The 27874-nt window shown below is 40.4% G+C and overlaps 1 protein-coding gene across 17 annotated transcripts in view; it reads right to left on the bottom strand.

The window, feature by feature from the left end:
• The window catches only part of MICAL3 (microtubule associated monooxygenase, calponin and LIM domain containing 3), a 329542-nt gene that overhangs the window by 113985 nt on the left and 187683 nt on the right, over window positions 1–27874 (bottom strand). For 12 of the 17 annotated variants that reach the window (XR_015058963.1, XR_015058964.1, XM_085884103.1 and 9 more), the window contains 7 exons: window positions 24222–24417; window positions 20033–20445; window positions 17544–17630; window positions 8006–8065; window positions 5525–5626; window positions 1832–1915; window positions 1628–1713 (listed from right to left, as the gene is read on the bottom strand). Coding sequence is in view for 15 of the 17 variants with exons in the window: in XM_085884103.1 (XP_085740229.1) it covers window positions 1628–1713; window positions 1832–1915; window positions 5525–5626; window positions 8006–8065; window positions 17544–17630; window positions 20033–20445; window positions 24222–24417 (1028 nt within the window). In the remaining 2 variants the exon portion in view is untranslated. The remainder of the gene's footprint in view (window positions 1–1627; window positions 1714–1831; window positions 1916–5524; window positions 5627–8005; window positions 8066–17543; window positions 17631–20032; window positions 20446–24221; window positions 24418–27874) is intronic. The other 5 variants (XM_085884102.1, XM_085884109.1, XM_085884106.1 and 2 more) reach the window with 5 other exon arrangements.

A 27874-nucleotide genomic window follows, 5' to 3' on the forward strand; every position in this document is an offset into this window, starting at 1 on the left:
AAACAAAATAGTTAAAAAAAAAAAAACTTAAAAAAAAGAAACATTTAATTTTTCATCTTATCCATCTATGCCGAAGTGACAGGTCCTATAATGAAAGAAGATCGTACAAAAAAGGGGGAACGTGGTAAATAAAATTGCACATTTTCAGCAAGCAGACGCACTGCCCGTCCAAACGCAGGCGAATGTGCCCTGGACTTTGTTCAAGTCAAACGATATATTCAGTGACAGTGTAAATATCGTAAAGCACTCGCCAAGTGGTTGAAGCACTCAAGCAAGCACTTCAACAAAACGGTTGACAAGGAACGGCTGGGCTTGGCAAGCGATTAGTGCTCGCCGGTCAGTCATATTAAACATCTCCAGGAGATGCCCAAAATGTCAAACTATGTCTGAATTGGACAGATTAACACTTTTTGGTATTCGGAACTGCTGGTAAGTTCAATTCTGGAGTTTAAATTTTGTAATCCAGCTTAGTTTAAGAGATTCTAGAGTCTAGAGGATTTGGCATGTGCTTAAATGAAATAAAGCCAAGAATGCTGACGTCGCCAGATGTTTATAAGCATTGCAATGTGTCCAGCGATTCATAGGTATGATGATCAGGCATTCAATGACATGAGTGAAGAAAGTAAAAAAATATCATTGAGACACCATTGCAGCCTTTTCCAAGTCGAGGCATTGTTAAGCAGGCCAAAAAATAAAAATAAAAAAATAAACCAATGTCACCCGCAGGGTGACCCGTATCTTGCCAAAAGGTGACCACATGTGACTTCTTTAAGGTCACACTGAGGTGAACAGAGCTGCTATCCACCAGGAGCGACTCCTTGAGGAATATCTGCCTACGAGAGATTCCGATGAGAATCGTTCTACAGAGTAACCATGAAAAATATGCTTTTGCCTCATAACGTCACAAAATGACGTCATAATGCCTCAAGATTGACATATCGAGAAAGCACTCATCGAGGTGTTCAATTTCAGGTACTACACGATATGGTTCCTAAAACTTGAAAATTTGACCTTGGGGTCAAATATGTTTGACCTGAGGCGCTAACCATGAAGGTCAAGGCCAATCGCCACCAAAAATTAATCAGCTGAGCGCCAGACCATGAACTATATTCCCATGAAGTTTGAAGACGATCCGATCAAAATTACTCAAAAAATAAGGGTTTCGTCGACTCCCCTGATTTGCGACAAAGTGACCTTGACCTTTGACCTTGACCTTCAAAATTTTATGCGCTGAAAGGGACCTCTATAGGCCTCTGATATGCGAAGTTACAAAAATTTCCAATGATAACTGTGCTCTGTAGAGTGATTTATACGTGATTGCAGACAAACAAAACAAAAAAAAAAACATACAAGCTGACTAACATATCTTGCAAAAACTTCGTTTTGGCAAGATAAAAATGGCAAATTAAGACCCCAGCGAGGGAGAACAAGCTGACCAAGTTTGAGCTTTGATAAAGGATATAATTAAATAAGGCTGTTAATTATGTTCAAAAGGGGTGTTTACATTAACCACCCTATTGAGTGACTTTACATTAGTGTTTTCATTTTTTCATCCACAACCTGGATATTACTTTACTTGTACGAGACTTCAAGGTCATATAAATGTTGTATAAGATTTCAAGGTTACCTCTTGCACGTCCAATCCAGTGTTTTGGATGCAAAGTCGCAAGGAACCCTTGGAAGGACTCAAAATGTCCCGGTAGGCAAATGGTTCTGCAAAGCATTACATTCAGACTTGTCATGAACTCCACACAAAATGTATATGGAAAAACTAAAAAAACAGATTCTTGCTCTGACATGATCCTTAGATCTTGATGTAAGCTTGGCTCACCATGTGCAGTTGCTAGCTCCTTTTCATCATTCGGTTGTGCAGCAATCTCGGTTGAGCCCAACGTTTTGGGATGCAATGTACTGCCTGTAGGTGGCATTATGAACACGGGCAACTAACGATGTTTATAAAATCTTCAGAATTTGAGATGTGAAATAAAATGGTTCTGAGAAAACGGCAATTCTGAGAAAATGGAACAGACTCCAACCACATGACAGCCCCGGACCTCCAAAACCACAACACTCCAAAACCATATTTTAAAATAAATAGATAAATAAATGCAACATTATTGTCGATGGATCAGTTTAAAGTGGTCCTGTTTAAGTTGACACTTTATGGCTATACCTCCTGTCACCCATCTGTAAAGTACATCTTCTTCAGAGGTGAGAAACAAAGATTACAGTCCATTCTTGTGATACACCATGACTTACAATTACACATTTTTTATTGACACACCTCTGTTCCATTAATGGGATCCTCATTCTTAATGCAAATGGGGCCAGAAGATTAAGCACCTGTGTCCAAATAAACTTTTAGTATTTTCAGCCCCCATCCAGGTATCAGCCGTTTGGGGGCTTATACGAGTATGAGGGTCGTTCCAAGACAAATGCGCCAATGTCTTTTTTTTCTCAGCCACATGTAAGATGTAAGAGCATGAAAGCTCACCAAAATGTGAATACATAGTCTGACAACATGCCCTAATTTTATGCAAAATCTCCATCCTTATCAATGGGAAACAAATGCAAGCATTCCCTGTCGGTGATATTATTAGCACGGCCACCGAAGCTCGATGGAGGTTTTTTCACCCATCTCTGTCTGTGAGCAGATCTCAAAAAGTAACAGACGAATTTGGATGAAACTTGGTGGACAGGTTGTGTGTGTATGACAAGGACAATTCGATTAGTTCTTGTCTTGTTGCAAATGGGTCTTCAGTTTCTTCAGTGTTTTGATGTAGGCTTCAGGGTCCTTTCGGCATGATGTCCACCAGGATAACTCCTTTCATATATCAACAGACAATAGCCATCACTTTGCCCGCAGAAGGAACAACCTTAAACTTATTTTAACGTGGGGAGTTTGGGTGGTACCACTCCAGAGATTGTCACTTAATCTCGGCTCAAAGTGATGAATACTGGTTTCATCAGCTGTGACAATGCGTGATAGAAACACATCTCCCTCTGCCTCAAAGTGTCCAAGAAATTCTGAACAACCATCTTTTCGTCAGTTCTTATGTGGGGTGTCAGTTTTTGAGGCACTCATTTTGTGTAAACCTTTCAACACCAGAAACTGTTGATTATTCTGCTCACACTGGTTGCACCAATTCCAAAATTCGAATCGTCTTGAGGTGATGCGTCGATTCTGTAGAATCATGTCAACGTGTTGGATGATGCCTGGTGTCATGGCTGTGGCTGGCTGACAGCTGCGTGGCTGGCCAGAAAGGTCAGCTTTTCCTTCCTCCGGTTTTTACACACTTCGCCCAGTGGTCAACAGTACTTCTATCCACTCTGCCATCACCGTAGATATTCAGTCATTTGTGAACTTCACCCACATATTACTTCGCCTCCACTTGAAAATGACGATGCATTTCTCTCATATTCAGCACATGTATACAATAACATCGGGGCAGGAGCCAAGTCAAATTATTTTGAGATCAGAATGAAATGTCATCAGACATACAATTTACTTCCAAAATGTCATATATTTCTATCGACTTACAAACACACAACTTCGAATGAAATATTTTTGTACACTTTACCATCTCCACCACCGACAGTGCCTTCAGAAAGTATTCACACCACTCGACTTTTGTCACATTTTGTTGTGTTACAGCCTGAATTTAAAATGGATTGAATTTAAATTTTTTTGTCACTGATCCACACAAAATACCCCATCATGACAAAGTGAAAACGTGTTTTACAAATTAATGTGAAATGAAAGTCTGAAATGTCTTGCGTCAATAAGTATTCAACCCCTTTGCTGGGACGCTCCAAACTGAGCTCGGGTGCATCCAATTTCCTTTGATCATCCTTGAGATGTCTCTACAACTTGATTGGAGTCCACCTGTGGCCAATTAAATTGATTGGACATGAGTTAGAAAAACACCTTTCTATACAAGGTCTCACAGTTGAAAGTGCATGTCAGAGCAGAATTCTTCCATGAAGTCCAAGGAACTGACCATAGAACTCCAAGATAGAATTGTGAGAAGGAACAGATCTGGGTAAGAGAGAGAAAAAAACAATTTGTAGAGTGTGAAAGTTTCCAAGAACACAGTGAAGTTCCGTCATTGGACAATGGAAAGAATATGGAACTACCCAGACTCTTCCGACAGCTGGCCGTCCGACCAAACTGAGCAACCGGGCAAGAAGGACCTTGGTCAGGGAGGTGACCAATAACCCAATGACCACTCTGACAGAACTACAGAGTTCCTGGGCTGAGATGGGAGAACCTGCCGGAAGGACAAGAATCTCTGCAGCACTTCACAAATATAGGCTTTATGGGAGAGTGGCCAGACAGAAGCCACTCCTGAGAAAAGGCACATGACAGCACACCTGGAGTTTACAAAATGGCACGTGAAAGACTGAGAGCATGAGGCAAAATATTCTGTGGTCTGATGAGACGAAAATTTAACTCTTTGGGTTGAATACAAAGCATTACATCTGGCAGAAACCGAGCACAGCTCATCATCCACCGAACACCACCCCTACCATGAAGCATGGTGGTGGCAGCATCATACTATGGGGATGCTTTTCAGTGGCAGGGACTGGGAGACTTGAACAGATAGAGGGAACAATGAAGGAGCCAAATACATGAAAATCCTTGAGGAGAACCTGCTTCAGAGTACAAAATACCTTAGATTGCAGCATTGATTAACATTCAAATAGGACAATGACCCCAAGCATACAAGCAAAGCAAGACTGGAATAGCTTCAGAACAAGAACGTGAACATTCTTGAGTGGCCCAGCAAAAGCCCAGACTTAAATCCCATTGAGAATCTTTGGAAAGACTTGAAGATTGCTGTTCACCGAAACTCCCCATCCAACTTGACAGAGCTTGAGCAAATCTGCAGGAAGAATGGGAGAAAAATCCCCAAATCCAGATGTGCAAAGCTGATACAGACATACCCAAGAAGACTCGAAGCTGTAATCACTGCCAAAGGCGCTTATACAAAGTTTTGACTCAGGGGGTCGAATACTTATTGATGTAAGACGTTTCAGACTTTCATTTTAAATTAACTAGCATAACCCACGCTCTGTACGACATGTTGGGGTGGGTGTGTTTGAGAAAGGAACTGATGCAGAGTATCAGTAGTAATTTTACTTCAATGCAGTAAGTGGAATACGATTTCACTGTTTCAGAACCATTTTATTTACTTTTTTTATACCGTGCACCTCATATGGTCTTTGAGATAATGTAAGCCGAATATCACGTTACTCCAGCGCAGAACAAAGTCGAAGATAGCGCGACACGAAACCACAAACTCGGAAATAATATACAAGATTTGTGAAAATTTCTAAAAACATGTTTCAACTTTGTCATGATGGGGTATTTTGTGTCGATCGGTGACAATTCTTTTAAATGTAATCATTTTAAATTCAGGCTGTAACACAACAAAATGTTTCGCCCAAAGTATAAAACATCTGAAATAAAAATGAAATGAATGCCATAGTTTTAAACAAGAAGCAAGGAGCATGCATGTACCTTCAAAGGCTGCTGCCCCCTCATCTTCCACCACCAGAAGTCCTGTAGAATCTTGCTTCATGGTGACAGCATCTTCTTCTCTTTCCTTTGTGTCTTCCCCTACTGTACCGGCATCCCAGACAATTAAGTTTATAACAACATAGTGGAACCACTAAATATGATCTTTCTATATACAAGCCAATTGATGAGGTATTACAACAGATGACAAAGTTACATAATAACTTTTCATTGTAACCAATAACTTTAGTACGAGGGCTTTAACATGCTTCGTCTACCATTACTGCAAGTGGCTCATCTTGACTCAATTTGACAGACCGAAAGTACTTTGCCGTATTTGGAAAATGCATTACGGCATGGCAACAATATGGATGGCATTAAAAGAGTGGAAAAACATTACAACCACACAAACCTCCTTCGACATGTCAATGCAACCTCAAATATTTGTGCATTTTCAGCTGATTTTGTCATCAATTATGCCCGAAGGAAGAAACACCTGTACAAGACTGAGGCCTTAAATGCTGAACTTGTACACTTCCCCTTGGGGTCATTGTATTTGCGTAAATGATGAAGAGATCGATCGATCTATATATCTATCTATCTATCTATCTATCTATCTATCTATCTATCTATCTATCTATCTATCTATCTATCTATATCTCTCTCTCTCTCTCTCTATCTATCTATCTATATATCTCTCTCTCTCTCTCTCTCTCTCTCTCTCTCTCTCTCTCTCTCTCTCTCTCTCTCTCTCTCTCTCTCTCTCTCTCTCTCTCTCTCTCTCTCTCTCTCTCTCTCTCTCTCTCTCTCTCTCTCTCTCTCTCTCTCTCTCTCTCTCTCTCTCTCTCTCTCTCTCTCTCTCTCTCTCTCTCTCTCTTAAAATTGATGAACTCAGTCATGCTGAGGCTCTCCCATCTGGTTCATCTTTCAACTGATTGGTCAATCTAATTAGATGCAAAATGATAACAGCCTGGCAATGTGTTGGGTTATGCAAATGAAGCATCTTCTCCACTTTGCTTCCTCGTACCCCACACGTTGCACGGTATCAAACAGTATAATAGTTGCCCTGCATTTTATGTTTATTTTATTTTGCTGATGAAGCCTTACGGCAAAAACACGTATAAAAGATTAATGTTTGAAATACAGAATTTCACACTATGGGATTGTTGTCTTTGATAAAGTATGGAGACCCCTCTCCCCCTTTAGAAATAAAAACAAAAATAATCGGAGACTGATGTACTAAAAAGGTTGGGATTCGAACCATGGCAGTGCAGAACAAACAATGATGTCATTTTTATAGACTACAATAGGAATTGGTTTGTGCAAGGAGCTGGCAACAGTAAACTCGCACACTCAAGCAGCAGTATGGCTGGGGAGATAGCAGCATCAAAAAGGCTGACAAGACGCGTAAGACCAACAGCAGTAGCGGCATCAAGTTAACATCACAATGCGGTGGTGAGAACGGACATAAAATACTCGTCCAAAGGAAACTGGGACAAATAATGAAGCAGATAAACATGAATCAATGTGCCATTCCCCCTTGTCATCCTGATGATCTGTTTGGCAAAATGAACAAGTAGCCGTGTGTGCCACATTACCGACACAAAACACAAGCACTGAATCACCAAAACTAGTCGCATTGATTGGAGTTAATTGGCAAAACGAATCGATTCCAAAAATGTGTTTGAACACGTTATCGTGTGACATTAATTTGAACATGCAAAGGATTTGCATTCAACACCAATTTGGTGTAAAGTTAGAAGTATTGACAGCATCATCAGAAAGATAAATAAATAAATTTTAAAAACATGCCGGCTGTGTTGACGTGCCACCCCTTTAAGGTTTGCCAGAGATGCAAAGGATGACAAATCGTTTATAATACAGGAAACAAAGCGCAAAAAGCAAATATTCCTCCTTGCTCGCTGGCCACCCCGAGTACTATAATTGTTTCAGTCAGCATGCTTTGTAGATTTCATCAGGAAGGATGCTTTTTGTGCACTTCAAAGCATGAACTAATTGGCCTGGATCCAGTTAGTTCTTCAAAATAATTTTTATCCATCCACATGACGCAAAGAACAGAAAGCCATGGAGGTAACCATTTCAAAGCAAGTGGCAAAAAACTTACACCAGGCAGCGGTGAAGGCCAGTCCTAGCATGCGATGGGACATGGTCCGCTTCAAAAGCCACACGAGCTAAGCATATGCATAACCCTCTTACCGAGCATCATTTGGTATCCTGACACAAAAAAATGATGCACTTACAAGATTGCTTTGTCGGCAATTTGCAGTATGAGTATTAACAAGATGATGCACCTTGGGTCAAATGTAAATTTTGATGCAAGAAGACAAAGAAAAAAAAAAAAAGAAACAGAAAAGGTTTTACAAAATGCTTATGAACCAAAGCATGCTATCGGCTTGAGGGTCAAGGAGCAAAAACAAAACAAATAAAAACACATTAGTGCATGGAAAACGCCGATTGGGCTACCTCCTGTGGAAGTCTGTAGCCACGCAAAAATGTTCTGGCGCCACACTGCACCCCGCTTAGCTGTCAAGGTGCACACAGTGATTCCATCAGTGTGAGGATCTCAAGATGCCCAACCGGCCAGCTGATGAGCACTGAACATTGGCTGGCACAGTGCGGGAAACCAAGTGCTCATTGAGATGTTATTACGTGACAAGGACATATTATCGTAGATGGTGAAACCGAAACAACTCGTTGTCTAAACGTTCAAGTGGATACAATCAAATCGGTGCAAAAGTGAGCTCAACGGAAAGAAAAAAAAAAAAAAGAAAAACAACAAAAACAATTGAACTTTTGTTGAGCAAAGTATAAAGTTGACTCAACAAGCGATTGTGGAGTAGTGAGAAAGGTGCACCTCGTGGCATATCACTCTGGAGAAAGCACAACAGCACGTCATCCACTGTGTGCTGGTGCAGTGAAGTTGTGGTTCCAAACTCCTCGATGGATTGCATTTGCATGAATACCAAACCACACCCATGTATAACATCAAAGAACGAGTACACATCACAATCGGTTCTCACAACACAGGTACCAAGACAACGTTCCAGAACGTTTGCCATGGGGGGTATAAACTGAACAGGTGGAACAAAACAGCAGAGTGTACTATTAAGCTATTTGTCTATCACAAGGACTCTCTAAAATCACATATGTCTGGCATAAAATAAGGGAATAAAATAAATCATGAAACAGAAAGGCCGATAAATACACTCAGGACTGATGTTGTGGCAAATTGTGTTTTCAAACAACGAAAGTTTTGCTCATGCACTTTCATGGAACTTTCAAAGTTCATCAATTAAAAAAAGAAAGAAAGAAAAAGCTGTCGTTACCTTTGCTATGATTGGCGTCGTGACATGTAGAACAGTAACAATAATAAAAGAACTTAACAGTTTATTGACGAAGTTAATCAAAGTTCCAAATGTCTAAGGTGAGGAGGAAAAGTTGCAAATAAAGATCCTGTTATTCTGCAGTCACTCACCTCATTTCATAAGTCTAAAACAGACAACAACAGAACTGCTTTTATCTTCTCCAGGAAATATATTCGTTTATGATGCAAAAATAAAAACAAGTAGATAAACACGTTATTCTCAAGACAGGGCAAAGCCTGACAGGTGTGACTCTCGGGCAGGTTATAAAGTGCAGAGCGTTGCATCACAAGGTGTGCCATCCCTCCGATGGACGTTAAGCTGGGTGTCTCATCTGTTAGCATTTGGTGGATTTTAAAGACCCCACGGTCTCTCTCATGAAAAACTGCCAAGTCGTCACTGGAACCTTGGCCAAATTATATCACCTTCAATCAAATGCCAATTGAGGTAGTTGGTGAAAGACTTGAGCCAAAAATAATTCCCTGGCTGGCCTCACAAGAAGGTGGAAATAATTTGTGGCCGACAAAGTAGTAGTCGTAGATTCTCGAGACAGGGCAAGACCTATCACCTCCCATGACGAGACAAAACCACACAGCCAGCCATTTGGAATCTTTACATTTCTGGGACATCAAAAGAAGAGATATGAAGAGTGAGCATCTACATGCAATAAATGACTTGAGGCCAATATCGAGATAAATGGGCAATAATAATTAATCATTCAAGACCATGTTTGTGCATGTTCTTTCTAAAGCACAGGGAAATTTCAGCACGAGAGAAAAAAAAATTGTTTCAGGTTAGACTGGCATGCAAAGATGAACACAACATGCAAATACTCGTGCTTTACAGTCTCAGAGGTGAGTGAGGCACATATGACAGGTGTGACAAGGGGTCAGATTTAATCGGTGGGGGGGGAAAAAAAAAGAGAGAGAGAGAGAGAGAGAGAGAGCTTTTTCTTATTAAAATAGCACTGTTTATTTATATTGCTGTTCATAAATTTATACACTGCAACTGATTTGGCAGTTCAATAAATTACACCCACGACCTGTTGTCCCATGTGACACCGATTGATCCTCCCAGACCCACCATTGTGATCACACTAAATTAGCTCTCCCCTGCTCATAAAACATCCACGCCAAATGATGCAGTCAAGATAGCAACGGAAAATAAATTATAAATAGCTGGAATACCCGGCATTGCGTGGTGCTGTTCTAATCCTGTTGGCATTTTGAAGAAATCAAATTTTGAGGGGTTTTTTTTCTATTTTTTTGGAGAGGGCTTTTAAAACACTTCTCTACGCACACTAAGGAATGGGATCGGGATTCATTTAATTCTACCTTTGACGTCACCACAAAGTTTTAGGTACTAAAGAACGATAAAAAAAACAATGTTTTTTTAGCCTAAAATGCTCCAGGACACTCACTGATCCATCCATTCATCCATCAGGACCATACTCTGTGCAGAGCGTCGGTGCTGCCGAAGCAGTCTCCTTGACTATTGGGCACAATCCTGGACGGGTGGCCACTCCGACACAGGATACCAGCAAGCTGGTACCGATTTTGCCGACCTCGGAAGGATGACAACAGGCTGAGTCAACCCCACCTGGTATTAATTCAACAGTCAAGTGGGATGTGAACTCAGGACTCCAGGATCCCAAGCCCGCCACCCAAACCATTAAGACTCACTGATGAAACTTTGAAGAAGATCCATTTGGCCATCTCTGAGAAGTTGAGCAGAGAAATGTTGGCTTACAAAAGTTTTTAATCAATATTTGGGTCCAAATAATTTCAATCATTATTCTTTTAAACTGTCCCTTTCAAATGAAGAGAGGTGTACTTTTTTCTTCTTCCACTATTTATATGTTTTGTGTTGAGGCACAAAGTGAGGCTATTTTCATAAGCTATACAGCCTATCGTGATCATAGTCGTTGCTCATCATGGCATGCAGTACTCCATATGTCAGAGGGATGATACGGGGGAAAAAATGGCCAACCTTTCAAACGTGTACACAATGATAGGCTTATACACGACTATAGAGTGACGTCATAAGCATTTAAAAGCCATACCTTTTATTCTCGAGCGTTTTCTGAACTACCAATAATTAAAAAAGATGCCAGAATACATTAATAAAGTACCACATTGCGAGATCCCTAAAATGCCAATTTGTACTTCTTCTTATTCTTCTTCCCTTCTCAAAACAATGTAAATCTGGAGCCCAACCGACCTCAATAACTGCTGAAGCTATGATGGTTATTCCAATGCAAGGAAGTTACTTTGTCTCTGGGCGAGTGCATGCAATCCAAGATTTTAAAATATAATACCACATCAATCATTTTATTAGGAAAAGAAATCCAATGTAAATGTGGACTCAACCAAACCAGGCCAGGATCGTGGGAGGGGATGGGGGGGGGGAGATGGATGGTACCATTCAAAAAGTGATACATAACCAAACCATCCCCCCCAAAAAACAGAGGGTTGAAATCTCAAAACACAAACAAACAACCAGACAAGGTAAGGAATGACACATCACGATGCCACAATACGACACCACAATCCTCATGGATTACCATCACGGCATCTTTTGAGATTTTACTTTTGTTGTGGGATTGTGATGGATGAAGAAGACGAATGAAGAAGAATAAGAACAATGAAGAATGACACTACATTATGATGCCACAGTATGACTGACAGCACAATCTTCTTTTGATTTAGCATCACGATATCTTTTGACGTTGTTCCATCATCACAATCCCACAACAAGAGTAAAATGTCAAAAAGTGATCATATGCATCGGTGAGGTTATATGCAGCAAACCCGAGATCTCAATCATCAACAGGAAAGATCGAGAGGTGGCGTCAAAACAAGGAAATAGAAAAAAAAAAAACCTCACATTGGACTTCTGTGAAAGTTCTCACTGTGGGTCAACCACTCAGCCAAAACATTCACTTGGACCTCCAAAATGGGGGGATGTTTAAGAAGATAAGCCAAGTGTTTCCCCAGGAAAACAGATGAAAACACCTCTGACCATCAACAAGGCACAGGGAGTCTACATTAAGGCTAATGGAGTCCCTGGTGAGATAATGCAGATACAGCAGCTGGTCCATACAGACTACCCTGCATGACATCACCATGGCTACTAGGATTTTTCTTCTTTTAAGCTGTTCTCCAGCAGAAACTTGACTCCACACCTGCTTCAACGAGAATGTCTGTGAAGGTTTTGCTCTTTCTTCAGGAACAATGAAGACCAGTTCGTAGCTGCAACTGACCTCATATAAGTGGCCATCAGAGCTAACCATAAATGCAGTGCTGTTTTTGTTGACCTGTCATCAGTATATGACAGTTTGGCACTGAGGTCTCTTACTGAAATTGCACAGTATGTTTTAGGACCGACATCTGGTCAACTTCATCCAAATGTTGAAGTGTTTATGTCCAACCACTGCTTCCGGGTGGACCTGAATGAACAAACTATGAGGACTCAAACCATAAAAAAATGAAGTCCATCAAGGCTCTGTTTCCAGCAACTCTTGTATCCAAAACTCAAACTTCCCTAGGACTACAGGAACCAAATTTACCTGATGACCTTGTAGATCTGCATGCAAATAAGACTTTTGAGGAAGTTGAAGACACTCGGCCAAGATGCTGCAGCTCTGAACTTCAACTATCACTTATGGCGACTATATCCGAATGCTCAGAAAACAGTCTGCTCTGTTTTACACTTGCGGAACAGCAAGGGAAGGAAACTGGAAGTGAAGCTGAACAACATCCCGCTGCCCTTCACCCACACACCCACCAACCTTGGCGTCCAACTCCATCTGGCCTTGACTTTCAGGCAGCATTCACAAAACGTGGCAGGGAAGACAGATGCAAGAGTAAACTGTATCTGTAGACTCTATGGACATGACTGGGCAGCAGACTTCTCTACCCTCCGCACCTCAACACTCGTACTAACCAGTAAGCGCCTGTAGAAGACTGTGTCTCTGCCTGGGGCAGAAGCCACCACACAAAGAAGGTCGACGTGCATCTAAATACATCTTTGAGATCTATCAGTGGCCATCGATGACCAACATCCACTCACCACCTTTCAGTTCTTGCAGGCATCCACCTCCAGGATGTCACTTGAATGAGGGTCAATCTCGTGTCACAATGTGCGGTCCAGTGTCAGAGGCCTTTGCCAAACAGCAGAGCATAAGACAGGGATGTCTGATGGCAAAGACACCAACATTTGTTTTGAACAGCATAGTCAATGTTGCCTTCCAAAACTGCACGGAATTTTTCCTTCTAGTTCAATATAATAATTATTTACCCTTGGACATACATCCGAGACAGCCATCTACTTGTGAACTTTCAGAGATATGCTGACGATCTGCTGAAGCTGTGATATCAGCCCAAGATCTCCAGTGCCTCTTTTCCAGCCTGGAGGAAAGCACATTTAGATAGGGGGCTTTGAATCTCCAAGTAAGACAAAATTAGAAACTCGCAGATCTCAACAAACATCAAGCTGAAGGACATCAAAAGCAAGCTCATCCACAGGTGCAATCCTATATGGTTCAATTATGGCAGCCTGCCAAACCATGATGTCCAAGCAGCTGTTCTTCAAGTACTTGATCAAGGCATTAACTGAAGCAGCAGTAGACAGATATGACTAGTAAGGGCTTGAACCCCGAACGATTTGGGACGGATATGTCCGATGCCTGCCAGGATAATATGATGTGGTGAATTTTCGTACAAACTGTGACCAGCCTCATCATAATCACATATCCACAACATAATAAAGACAGAGAGAGAGGAGCAGCAGCCACATAAATGTAGGCAAAGGGAGGGTGTAATTAAGGAGTTGGGAGGAAAAGAGTGGATGGAAGTGGTGAGAGCAAACACACCAAAGGGACAGTGAGGACAATGTTAATTTTGAGGACACTCTCTAAAGATATAAATGCATCTCCTTTGTGCCAGAGTTGTTTTTTTTTTTAATACTGTTGATGCATGTTCCACACACACTTAGGATATTAAAGGTGACAGCACGTTGCAATTACTGTATAACGCACTCAGAAGAGCGCATACCTCCACCAGGTTGAACAGTTTACGTTTTGTTGTCCATTGATAGAAAGGATCTGCATCTGGTCCTGATCCAAAATCTAATTTGCTTCTTCTTGTCACCAACCCCCCACTCATCCAGCAAGTTTTGTCATAATCTGTCCACAACTTTTTGAGATATCGTGCTGTATATCATTTTTGGTCCTTTCTCTCAACGGTGAAGAATCACTTTAAAAATTCTAAAATCCAGATCTGTATCTTCACCAAAATCCAACCAATTGATCCTTGCCACACACCGACCCGGTCCACCAAGTTTCGTTACAAATACATCCATAACTTTTTGAGATACCATGCTCATAGACAGACAAACAAACATGGGTGAAAACATAACATACGTGCACCTTCGGGTGCAGAGTTAAAGAATGCTCTTGTTGCTGATTATGTGGTGCCTTAGGTTGTGCTATCCATGCTATTTCTCCATGCCCTAAGACCCAGACTGTGTGCATGGTCCCATACTCCACCATGGACAGGTGTGTGTGTCGTTTGTTGTTATCTCCATTTGCAGGTTTGAAGAGATGGAACAAAGTCATCCCAGGACTCAGGGTATCGACCTTCGCTTTAGTAAGGGATCACAGTTCACGGAACAAGTTGTTCAAGTTTGTTGTTCTCAGAGTTTTGTTCCGAGGGCTCTTTTCAGGATCGTCACCGAACCCCGGACCGATTCCAATTGTAGTTCGTTTGTGGTAATATTCCTGGGGATGGTTTTTAAAATCTCAGTGAGGTTCTTCTTTATTATTCCTATTGCTCCAATTATCACTGGTACAATTTCAGCGCTCTTCAACTTCCAGGATCGTTTCACTTCACTCTTGAGGTCTTGATATTTGGCTATTTTCTTGATTTCTGCACTATTTAATCCAAAATCGCTGGGTCGTGATATCTCAATCAGCAATGCTGTCTTTTCCTTTTTGTTCCTGAGAATGATGTCCGGTCACAGGGCTTTGTTTTCTATGTTCTTGCTCGATGGGATCATCAGGTCGTACGAGAAGATGATGTCCTTATTTTCAATCATTGCCCTTGGTTCATGTTTCCAAGAGTTTTCTGGAGTTGGGATGTTGATAGTTTTGCTGATATACGAATGAATCACTTTGCAGACTTTGTCGTGCCGTTGTGTGTAGAGTTGTTCTGATAATAGTTTTTTGCATCCTGAAAGCAGGTGATGAGTACTTTGTTTCTGTCCTGCAGAACCTACACTTGACCCTCTGGCTCAGTCCTGCCATCTTTTTTTAATCCATCGGTGTAGTGTCCTCGATCTTGGGCATTTATTCTGCATCTGGTCCTGAACTGGTCCTGGTTCTTTCTCCGTCCCAGTTTAGCTGATCTCTTCTAAGCCATTCCAATGGGCCTTCTTTGTCGATCCCAATTTGGTCCAATTATTTTTTGTATTTTCCTGCTCTTTTGTCGTTCTCCCAGTTGTTGGTGTATATTTGTTCATATTTATTTTTTATATATTTATTTTGTCTTTTTTGCAGTTGTTGGGGTTGTATTTGTTGCTGTTTCATTTTCCTGTGCAGTATCTTCTATTCACACATGTTTTTTTGGAAATTCCTTACAAGGTGAATTAGGGATACTTATTACAGGTTTGTTGTGTTCATGTTTGTTTACAAATTGGATCCGATAGTCTGTTGAGCATTTCATATACTCAGCTTGTCCTACACTCGTCGCTCTGTGCACCTGGTTGAGTTCCATCAGGCCGCTCCCTCCCTCTCGTCTCGGCAGGTACATTCTCGGGATGCACTGGTTTTTGTAGAACATGTTTTGGATGGGAAGGAGTTTTCTTGTTTTTATGTCTCACATTGATTTCTGATAGGGAACAGTTTACTATTCCACAGCTGTATTGGAATACTGGTACTTTGAGTTGGTTGATAGCTTTGATTTTGTTTCTTTCTTAGGGAGAGGTATGTTTTCAGGATCAGCTTTGTTCTACGTAAGTATTCTTTGGCAATTGTTTTGCACATTTGTTTGTGACGTATTTCGTGGCCCTCTTCTATTCTGAGGTATTTGTATGATGCTTCATTTTCTAAGTGCTGTATTGTTATTTTAAGGACAATTTTTATGTTGTTTGTTTTTGTTGGTTTGCTTTCTGCAAATGTGCACTTGGCACACTCATCTAGTCCAAATTCCATTTGAATGTCCTCAGAGAACCATTTTACTCGTTTTAGCTGTTCTGTCAATTTTTTTGTCATTCGGTGTGAAGAGCTTTATATCATCCATGTATAGTACATGTATCACCTTTCCTGTTTCTTTGGATGGTCTTTTATTGGTTGTTAGGGTGTATCTGTGTCCTTGTTACCTCCACCATCGAAGGTGAAGGAGGTTATGATTTCACCCCTTTCTATCTGTTTGTTTGTTTGTGTGAAGGATATCTCAGAAAGTTGGGGACGGATCCGGATTAAATTTTGTGGGCAGGTTGAGTGTGTGACGAGGATGAGCTGATTCGATTTTGGTGAAGATCCGGATCCGATTTCTAGAACATTTAAAAGTGATTCTTCACCATTGAGAGAAAAGGCCAAAAATGATACACAGCATGATATCTCAAAAAGTTATGGATGGATTTGGACGAAACTAAGTGGACATGTTGGGTGTATGACAAGGAAGAAATGATTAAATTTTGGTGAATATCCAGATCTGATAATTTTTTAAAGTGATTCTTCACCATTGACAGAAAGGGCAAAACTAATATATAGCACGATATCTCAAAAAGTTGGGGACAGATTCAGATGAAACAAGGTGGATATGTTGGGTGTGTGACAAGCAAGAATTGATTCAATTTGGGTGAAGATCCAAATCTGGATCTGGATACGAGAATTATATAATTTTTACCGTGATTCTTCACCATTGAAAGATAGAGCCGAAAACGATATAGTGCTGTATAGCATGATATTTCAAAAATGTAATGGGCCTGATATGTTCTCGCGGATCAGGCATTGCGTGGCGGAGGTATGCGCTCTACCGAGTGCCCTTCTTGTTTGTTAATGAGGTTACTGAGTGGGTCCAGAGGCAGACAAAACAAGAGGGGGGAAAGACTCCCTGGAAGATCCCACGTCATATCTTCACATGTGGTATTTCGACATTTCCTCCTGAGTGCTGTAATATGAATGTGGTATTCCAGAGCTCCGTTGCTTTCTCAATCAGTTTGATTATTTGGAGATATATTTTGTATTTTTGAATGCTTTTTATCATCCACGAATGTGGGACACTGTCAAAAGCATTCTTAGAGTCGATCTAAAATGGTGGGCAATTTGGTTTTTTGCATTCTTCAATTTTCAAGTATTGGCTTGTTCAGTCATAGGTGGTAAATTGTTCCATATTTCCTATAGTTCCGTGTGTGTGTGTGTGTGTGTGTGTGTGTGTGTGTGTGTGTGTGTGTGTGTGTGTGTGTGTGTGTGTGTGTGAGAGTGTGCACCCTTTTCTTTTTCTTTTTTCTTTCATGTGTGTTTTGAGGGGAAGGGTAAGGAATTATTTCTGCTAAGCTACCATAATTCGGCCCCGTTAGTGACAAATGTCCATACTGCATCACAGTGTTAGCACACTTCAAACTTACAGTATATATACCTGTTGTCTTTGTGACATTCTTCATTTCAGAAATCTGGATCCATTTTCCAAAGCTGAGCTCTCTGGCCCATGGGAAATATTCCCCTTCTGGGCCAAGGAATAGTGAAAAACATACGAGGAAGCACATTTTTATCATGCTTTGTTTTATATTCGTTTATTTTACCAGCCATTGAAAATAGCTTTTCCACTGCACAGGTTTAAATGTTCCAAATATCTTTCCAGTGTTGTAAGGGAAAATAATTTTGTCAAGACCCATAGTATAGTAGTCTCATTATGAGGAAAACACAACAAATTCCGTTATTGTGAACAGTATTTTTGGTGGACAATGCCGTTTTCATGAACAACTTTCAAATCAATATCACAGAATATCATCAACAATAATAATCTCTGAGAGGGCAATTTATCAAGCACCGAGACTACCAAATGACAACTGCAAGTAAAACAGCAAAATATGAAATGTTGAATTTTAAATATAGTATGTACAGTATTTATTGTGATGGTACGCTGGTGATTCAAACTTGTGAGCCATGAAACACTACGGGTGATTTATATCAAGGTCAAATTAGGTCAAGGTCAAAATAATTTTGTCAACTGCATATATTTTATATTCCCATTATTGATGTAAAATGAAGCAGAAGAAGGAAAAACCAACCCCAAAATTGTGCCTTAGTTCTCCGAGGACTCCAACAAACTATGTGGTACCATTCTAAATGTACATATTCTCACACTCATTGAAATTTGTTCAAGTTTTTCTCTGATATATTCATCTATACTACACTATAAGAGAGGTGTGTGCGTGTGTGTGTGTGTATGTGTATGTGTATGTGTATGTGTATGTGTATGTGTGTGTGTGTGTGTGTGTGTGTGTGTGTGTGTGTGTGTGTGTGTGTGTGTGTGTGTGTGTGTGTGTGTGTGTGTGTGTGTGTGTGTGTGTGTGTGTGTGTGTGTGTGTGTGTGTGTGTGTGTGTGTGTGTGTGTCGCAAATTTTCCCAGTGATGGCCAAACAGATCTTCGTCAAACTTTCAGAGGTTCATCAGTGAGTGCTGGAGAGCGTTTTAGGCAAAAATATTTTTGAAAAACAAAAGTTGGATTTTGTTTTGTTTTTAATCACTCTGTCGTGTCTAAGCCTTTGTCGCGAGGGGAAAGGTGATATTAAATGATCCCCAATACCGTTTCTTAGTGGGTAAAGGGAAGTGTTTTAGTCCCCCACAAAAAAAATGAAAAAAAATTATTGATTTCTTCATAATGCCAACAGGAGAACAACAGCACTGGGCAACGCCAGGTACCCCTGCTAGTTTCTTCCAACATCACCCATTTATATAATTGGTGAGGTGGTATAATGGCTTCTGAAGAAGTGCACTTCAAAGGAATTCAATTGTTTCTCCTCTGTTTTTGTAAGGATCCATGTGCATGATCCACATATCAAAATCGGGATAACTATCGCATTAAATATCTTCATTTTTTACGTTTCCGATACATCCCCAATTTTACGCAAAAGCAACTTTAAAGAGTTATTGGCAATCATAACTCCTGCTTTTCTTCTTGCGATAGCATTTGTTATTTTTTTCCATCAGATGTTACAATAAAACCAAGATATATTTAAACTCATTTACTTGTTTTAAATTATTCCTTCTTATTTTTATGTGGGGCGTTTCTTCTTCTTGTCTGCTCACTAACATCAGTCATTTCACTTTTCTTTTTAAGCCCCTAACCAGGCATCAGCTTGGCTCGGGGCTTATATTTTGGGTCCTGTCCTTTCGCCCGTGCATTTATCCACAACCTCTATTCGAAAATGACTGGACGTATTTATTTCATATTCGGCACGTGTATGCAATCATACCTGGACATGAGACGTGCCAAACGATTTTGGAATCGGAGCCAATCTGGCATTAAAAAGCAATTTTTACAGGAGAGAACGGTACAGGATTGTACAGTATATTCTTTTGAGAACTATTATTTATTCACACATACACCTTATCCATCGTCACCGCCAACGTGCAACTTTGTCCTGTTTATTAATTTTAATATGCTTTAAAGTCTCCAAGACCAAAACACAACCTTGAATCGTTTATTTATTTATACACACCAAACCATCTCCACGACAAACACACAATGTTGAATTATATTTATTTATTTACATTTTACAACATCCCCACTAACAATGTACCACTTTGAATTATTATTTACTTATTTTACACCTTTTACCTCTGCAACACACATGCCTCTTGATTATTTATTTACTTATTTACGTATACACGTTACCATCTTCACGAAATAAGTACCAGCTTTAATTTTTTTTATTTAAATGCAAAATCTAAACGTCTCATTTCTGAGGTGCGGTTGAGTGTTATGTCCTCAATGAGGGCTTCTATTTCTAAAATAACATTCTGCAAAAGAGGACACTGCATGTCCAAGATAAATCATGTGTGTCAAATGAATTTTCAAGCTATTGGACAAAAATAGGAGGGGGGGGGAGGGGAATGTCTAACCTTCACTGGATTCTTCATCGCTTTGTTCTTCTCGTTCTTCCACCTCATCCCCATCTTCATCTTCCTCATCCTCTGTTGGCTCAAAGGCATCGACCTGGGCCTGAACAAGTTGCCTCGCCTCTTGATCCACAAGCCTCTGGGCCTCTCTCTCTGCCTCTTCCTCGGACTTACCACGCCGAAGCTCATGTTGCCGCACAACCTCTTTCCAGGGCAAACCTCCAAGTTCAGAGGAGCTCGAAGAAGATCTTCCATCTAGCCGTGTATGGAGCTTTCTTCTGCTGGCAAGGCTTATAGATTTTGCCTCTGCAGATGCTCCTAGAAACACTCCACCTTCATCATCCTCTTCATAATTTTCTTCTTCCGCTCCACTGCCTTCTATGATGGCTTCATCATCGAAAAACTCCGAGTCTGAGCTGGAAATCGAAACAAATGAAAAAGTTAAGTATAACAGGCATATAGTAAGGGGGTTTCTTTTTCATTCAATTTTTAGTTTCAGCAAAAGAAGGATCAATATCATAACATTCGTCAAACTATGACTACTACTCCTTTAATGACCCCTTCTTTTGCAGTTGGCCGTAAAAGTCTTAGGACCAAGTTTTTCACATTTAACTTCTGTGCTTAGCTTACTCAACCACTGTCCAGGCTTGACATTTGTAATTTGTTCAGCATGCTGGCGATAACTCGTCTACTCTTCGTGAAAGACAGTGGGATATCTTATGTCCACCAACTAATGTTATCAGACAGGACATCCAGCATAACGTCCATTTGACAAATGGAGCATTTTCTGATGCATTGCTCTGCACCTGCAAAGCATCAATCCGACAGTTTTTAATTAGGTCGAAAATTGAACCAAGACTACACACAGCTCAAAGGTAAATGTACCTACCTCTGCAACATCCAATCAGACTTACACCAACAATCACTTACATTACCTAAGCATTCACAACACTTCCTCAAATAGCAAAATCAGTCATGACAAAATTTGCAACAAAATTGTTCAAAGTTAATTCAGAATTTTTGATGCATATATAGCCAGACCATCCTATATAATAATATGCTTATTGTGTTTGTTTGTTTCTCTGTCTATTGAATTCGACGATTTTCTCTTAAACTACTCGACCAGGGACAATAAAACCTGTTTTATTATAAAGGTCTTTGTCCGAGGAGTTCTAGTTGCATATTATACGTTACATTACAAATGACATTATATAGGTTTTTACCCCGCACGCACGAAGCGAAAAGCAGGGTTAAGCAATTGGTTCACTTTTGTCTGTCTGCCTGTCTGTCTATCTGTCCACAAATGTCAGTTTATGATCGCAGAACAACTTAATTTCAATTCAATGTTATATTTTGAACACAAATCGGAACATGAATAGGAAAACAAACCTGTAGAGTGGCTCTGAATTTGTCCCGATCACACATGCGCAGAGAGGAGTGAGATTTATTTAATTTTTTTAAACTCCGTCTGCCTGTCTGGCAGTGAAACAAATTTGAAAATCATTCCAAACAGGAAAATTACTGTTTTTAAGGATGCCATAAAGGACACTAACAATAGGCACAGAGGACTAATGCAACGTGTTAAACAAGATGGTGTGCACAAGTAAGACGCTGCATCTACTGCGGTAAGCTTCTGCGTTAAAAATTTTTTTTTATATGACCCTTAAAGTCTCTATTTTATTTAAATTGAATTATATACTCAAGCAATTTGCGGGATAAGGTGTTTTATGAACTCTCTAGTTTATCATTTAGCTTACTTAACTGCTATTTTTATTGAAGAGGCTAACCCCTGCTTTAGCGGGGAAAATGGCCTTTAAATGCTTGTGTGTGTGTGTGTGTGTGTGTGTGTGTGTGTGTGTGTGTGTGTGTGTGTGTGTGTGTGTGTGTGTGTGTGTGTGTGTGTGTGTGTGTGTGTGTGTGTGTGTGAGTGTGTGTGTGTGTGTGTGTGTGTGTTTTTATTGAAGAATCACAAGATGACGGAATCTCATGAGATTGTGAATTAAACGCGTTTTTGTTTTAATTTAATTTTAACATTGTTCTTAACAAACGAAAACAGAAAATGGTGTAAACAAAGTGAAGAAGGGGGGGGGGGGAGAGATTGCGACTAATGTTCCGTTGTTATTTAGTTTTAACAAGGGAAATTATTGTATTATTTTTAACCTAACGACGGGAACAGGAAAAACGTCAGCATGTTTTAATCATCAAGGTATTCGCCTTCATGCTCTTGTCGTTTTAGCCTATTATTGGTGCCCAATTAAATTCATATGTTCAATTCAAAATGCAAAAGGGATGTGATGCATCCTTTTTGAATCAAATTGCCGGTGGATGAAAAATTTCCACGTTTGACATGGACAATGAAAAGAGAATGAAATCAAATTAAATGATGGGCACAATGGCCTCCTCCGAGACCAGAGTTCCTTGTGTATCCTTGTCCAACTTATTAACAGGGAAAAAAAGGGAGGAGAGGACAGAGTTAGGGTGGGGAGGGGACAGAGAGGGAGGTTGAGGTGTTGGGAGGGGAGGGAGGTTGAAGACTTGAAGAAGAAAGGGTCAGGTAGAACAGAGAGTTGGAAGTTGGAGGGGGGGTGGGCAAAGAGGGGACATAAAGTTGGGAGAGGGAGGTTGAGGACTTTGGGTAATATTTTATATGACATTGAATTTCCACAGGTCCCTGATCGTCAAATATATTTTAATAATTGTTAGTTATTATATTTTTAAGTCTAATAGAAAATTAAAGCTCTCATTGTGCCTAAAATACTCATCACTGTTTTGGTTTTGCTTCAAAAACTGTTTTGAAGTTGTGTGTGTGCAAAATAAGCTGTTTTACACTTTCTGACAAATTTTCATTCTGTTTCTGCTCTTCGTAAAAAGTAAATCCACATGTTGCTGTGACACTTTAGCTGTTAGCTTTGTACGATAGAAAAGCAACTCTGTCACATTTGAGGTTAACCTGAATGAGGCTCCTTGCTCGGGTGATGGAATGGACTGTTATCTGAGGTACAAACACTTTGGTATAAACCAAGTGTGACTGTGAGAAGACATGATATTTAACAGCTACCGGTATCCAACAGAATCAGCAAAAACAAACATAAACTCCAAACTCTTTTTGTGAAAAAAAAAAGTTTTCTTGGTGAACGTATTCCATACATGTTTCCCCACACCATTCACAAAGCAATGCAAAGTCGATAAATAACGTTATCTCATAAAAGCCAACTTCAAAATTGTTTCTACTACAAAATGAGTTCACTGATGTACTGTTCACTTTTTGCAGGCATTCTGTCAATGCAATCCTGGCTGCAGGCATTCTCAACAAACCAGAAGGGCACTCGATAGAGCGCACACCTCCGCCACGTAATGCCTGATCCACGAGAACATATCGCGCCCAATAATTTTTGAAATATTATGCTATAAATCGTTTTTGGCCCAATCTCTCAATGATGAGGAATCGCTTCAAAAATTATATAATTCTCATATCCAGATCCGGATTCGGATCTTCACCAAAATCGAATCAATTCATCCTTGCGACATACCCGACCTGTCCACAAAGTTTCGTCCGAATATGTCGGCAGCTTTTTCGAGATATCGTGCTATATGTAGTTTTTGGCCCTATCTCTCAATGGTGAAGAATCACTTTAAAATTCTAGTAGTCAGATACAGATCCAGATAGTCACCAAAGTCTAATCAGTTCGCCCTTGTCAAACACCGAACTAGTCCACAAAATTTCATCCAGATCCGTCCGAAACTTTTTGAGATATCCTGTACACAAACAGACAAACACAGAAAGGGGTGAAAACATAACCTCCTTCACCTTCGGTGGTGGAGGTAACGCGGCAAGTGGAGGGTGTACCCGCTACAACAATCATCAATCAAGGAAGCAAAGCTGATTTCTCCCTTTTGAAAGGCAGTGCCAATCATACAATTTCAGTTTAGGAATCCTTGTGGTGCATTGGCCAAAAGTTCCAAGGTTCATCAAGAAAATAAAGTGTTGCAAAGATTTATCCGATGGTATTGGAAGACCGAGTGCACGGTTTAAGCAGTCTAACGTGACGACGTATTGACGTAAAAATATGACTGTTTACAACCCATCGTGTATGTCCTCTCTCTCATGAATAAATAATAATGTTAACAAAATGATAGGCGAATAATAATAAGAGAAAGGAAGCAAGCTCCCTGGTTTTCATTCAAAAGTCACCTTGAGCCTTCAATGGCCACAACAGCGGCATCATAGCGGTCAAGGGTGGCACTGAGGTTATGTTCTGCTAACACCTCCTCAGTGACCTCAAATAGCTGAGGCACACTGTGATCTGGCCGCCAGTCCTCGAGCTCAATTCGTTCAGGGGTTCCTCGTGCGCGCTTTGCCATACATGGCTCCTCCACAACTCGCACCTCTAAGTGTGGGAGGGGGGGGGGGGGAGAACGAACAGAGAAATCACTAAATAAAACTGAAGTACATAAGGAATTATACCCTGACATAATGTCGACTCCCACAGCCAAGGATCATGTCTGCAATTGTTAACATTCCGATGTCTGAAACCATGTGAATGTAAACCCCGAACGTGTGCTGGATCTGATCCATCAAGCTGTTTTTCTCTTGAAAATGGCATGAAGAGCTGAAGAAACCTTAACAGCATCCAGCAGAGAGCAAGCAGAGGCTCCGCTCATTTTTGACACCACAAATGGATTTTCACGGCGGTTTAAATGAATATTCTTCAAAGGATTCTGCTCAACAAGCTCCCATAATGAAGTACTAAAAAAAAACAAAAAAAAAGGTCCAATCCAAGGACATCAAACATTTTTAACCTCTTCCTGACCCAAATCGAAACCAATACAGATTTCAGCTGAAACAGAGAATATACAATACATCAGAGGATATGTTAAAAAATAAATAATAAAAACACCGCCAAAATCTTTTGCAGAACACTTAAACATTGCAATGTTCAGCAATACGAGAGTAAGAAAAACTGACGGTGTGAAAAGAAACGAGGATGAAAGCAAATGACAAAACAGTCAAAAGATGCGAATGTAAGATTTCCGAAAGAACATCGACATTCATGGACCAGTGAGGATGATGGTTGGGATAACGGAAATTAAACTCACAGTGGGGTAACAGATGAGCACATTATGCAATGGATGAATGAATGAACAGGAAAAGAAGAGAAATCCCAGTCTTGTTCCTCATCATATACATGACCTCTCTGATGCTCTAAAAAAAAATCCTCTCTTCCTTTTTGCAGACGATTTCACATTGTGTTATACAGTATCCCCATCCCTTTGTGAGGCAGACATAGCAGCTGCATATCTATATCTATATCTATATCTATATCTATATATATCTCTCTCTCTCTCTCTCTCTCTCTCTCTCTCTCTCTCTCTCTCTCTCTCTCTCTCTCTCTCTCTCTCTCTCTCTCTCTCTCTCTCTCTCTCTCTCTCTCTCTCTCTCTCTCTCTCTCTCTCTCTCTCTCTCTCTCTCTCTCTCTCTCTCTCTCTCTGTGATAAATGGAACACGTCCTTCAATTCCAGAAAATATCAGTCTCACATTGTTGCGACAGAAGGATCATCAAACTAACCCAACTATCTTTTTCCATGGTCATTCACTGGAAGAGATTCAGTCTCTCAAACACCTAGGCCTCAACATCAGGTATGACCTGACCTAGACCAAACGCATAGCAAAGCTGGCCTCCAACACTAGACGCAGACTTGGCATCCTCCATTGGTCCATGGTTTTCCTCGGGAAACCAGAGCTATTCACACTCTACAAGGTTTTTGTCCGTTGCTCAATCGAGTAATGTTCTCCTCCATGCTTTGGAACCCCAGCATCACATATATCTTTGCTGAATTAAGTGGAATCTTAAGCTCAAAAAATTATTAGGATCTCCCGTGATGAGGATGAAGCGCAGGGTCTGTTGCTCTCACATCACAGGCCATGCGGTGGTCTTTTTTTTTTTCCACCATCTATTCTCTGATATTTCTCCCTCTGCTTTCTCAGTCCTCAGACCCTCTACTTCAACTCCAGGATGCACATGTCCTTCCAGTATGTCCCTCAGAGTCAAACTTCCAAAATCCAGTTTGTCAGCACATCTCAATTCTTTAATTCCTCACTTATCACATCTATGGAACCACCTTCCGGAGGCTGTGCCGTCTCTCCCTCTTCCCTCCAGGGCTTCAAGCAAGCACCATATCTTGTCACCCCCAATGCTGACCGACGATCTTCACTTCCCCCAGTAACCTGTCCTAACCCAAACATCTTACTTCCTAATTTCAGTGCTTCATCTCCTCATTTCCTTGTCATTCCCTTGATGTTTGTCCCACTGCCAGCTCTATTCTGCTCGTCCATGAGCCATCCTCCTGTAAATAAGAAAATTATAATAAGAGAGAGGCGAGGAGAGGAAGAGGAGGATGAGGATGAGGATGAGGAGAGGAAAAACAGTAACTTGCAAGTAAAAGAGTTGGGTTAGGTTCGGTGCTTTCAAACCAAATTTTGGTTGGTCAACAAAGGAAGGTGATATGGATGGTACAAGATGGATTGTGCCAGTTACAAAAGAGACTTGTAAAAAATACCCTCGTTCCTTTGCACTTACAGAATAAAAAAATAAAAAAAGACATACCTTTCTTATCAATCTAGATTTAGATGTATTCCAAAAATAGAATTCAGAGGACGTATGTGATTGGGAGACGCAGTTCAAGACTCAAGTCAAGTTGTCTCATTTTTGATGCCAAGAAATAGAAGAATCATTCAAGATTGCATCAATAAAATAAGCAAATTCTTCACTCAAATTCAGAGTAATTGCACGCTTTCTTATGATGTTCACTTTTCAAGCAACAATAATGATTCAATCCATCCATCCATTGAGACCATACTCTGTGCAGAGCGTTGGAGCTGCCTAAGCAATCTCCTTGGCTATTGGGTACAATCCTGGAAGGGTCGCCACTCCGACACAGGATACCAGCAAGTTGGCAATCATTTTGCCAACCTCGGAAGGATGACAGGCCGCGTCAACCCCACCTGGTATTAATTCAACAGCCAAGCAGCATTTGAACTCAGGACCCTAAGATCCCAAGCACACCACTCAAGCCATGAAGCAAACACCAGGCATATAATGATTAAATTAATGATTAATTAACCAATATATTTGTCGATATAACGCGAGCTTGCCAATGCTTCTTCGTTCATCGTCTTTACACTGGTAAAGGAAACATCTATTTACGTTTACAGGATAATATCAAAACATTGTACGACATTATTTGCACATTGTTACATTGTACTATTGATGTAGAGCAGACATTCTCCTCTATATTAAAAAAAAAAACAAACCGTATGGAGCCGACGCACAGAATAAACAAAAGAATGATCAAAAAAAGAAGAAAAAGCGAAAAATATACAACACATAACAGCAACAGAAAATTGACATCATGCACAGGAAGGTTTCCTGTATCCATGAGAACGATAAATGATGAGTCAAGCTCAACCTTGGTAATCCGAGTATTCGTAGAATTCCCGCAGAAGCCATTACAATGGAAACCTCAGCATATTCCATGTGGAAATACATCAGTCGTCGTGTTTACTTTAATTGACAGCATCTCCAGGTGAAGCCAAAAGTCCAAGATTTCCTTCTGCTGCTCACGATTTAGTTCAGAAAAGAAGATAAGATGGGAGACGTGAAGGGGTAAAGTTTTAAAGAAAATACTCCATATGGCTCTCATGCTATGCCAAGGGAAACAACAGTGTGTAGATTATTGGGTGTGGGATTTTGCAAACCTCACATTATCAAAAGTTAAACAACTGTAAGCAAATACTGCAATTCAAAGAGCAATATTGTTTGCCGCAAATCTCACACAAAAGAGAAT

This window comes from Eptatretus burgeri, chromosome 6, assembly GCF_056783735.1.
Source record: "Eptatretus burgeri isolate ZD-2024b chromosome 6, Ebu_testis_v1, whole genome shotgun sequence".
In the NCBI taxonomy this organism is placed as follows: Eukaryota; Metazoa; Chordata; class Myxini; order Myxiniformes; family Myxinidae; genus Eptatretus; species Eptatretus burgeri.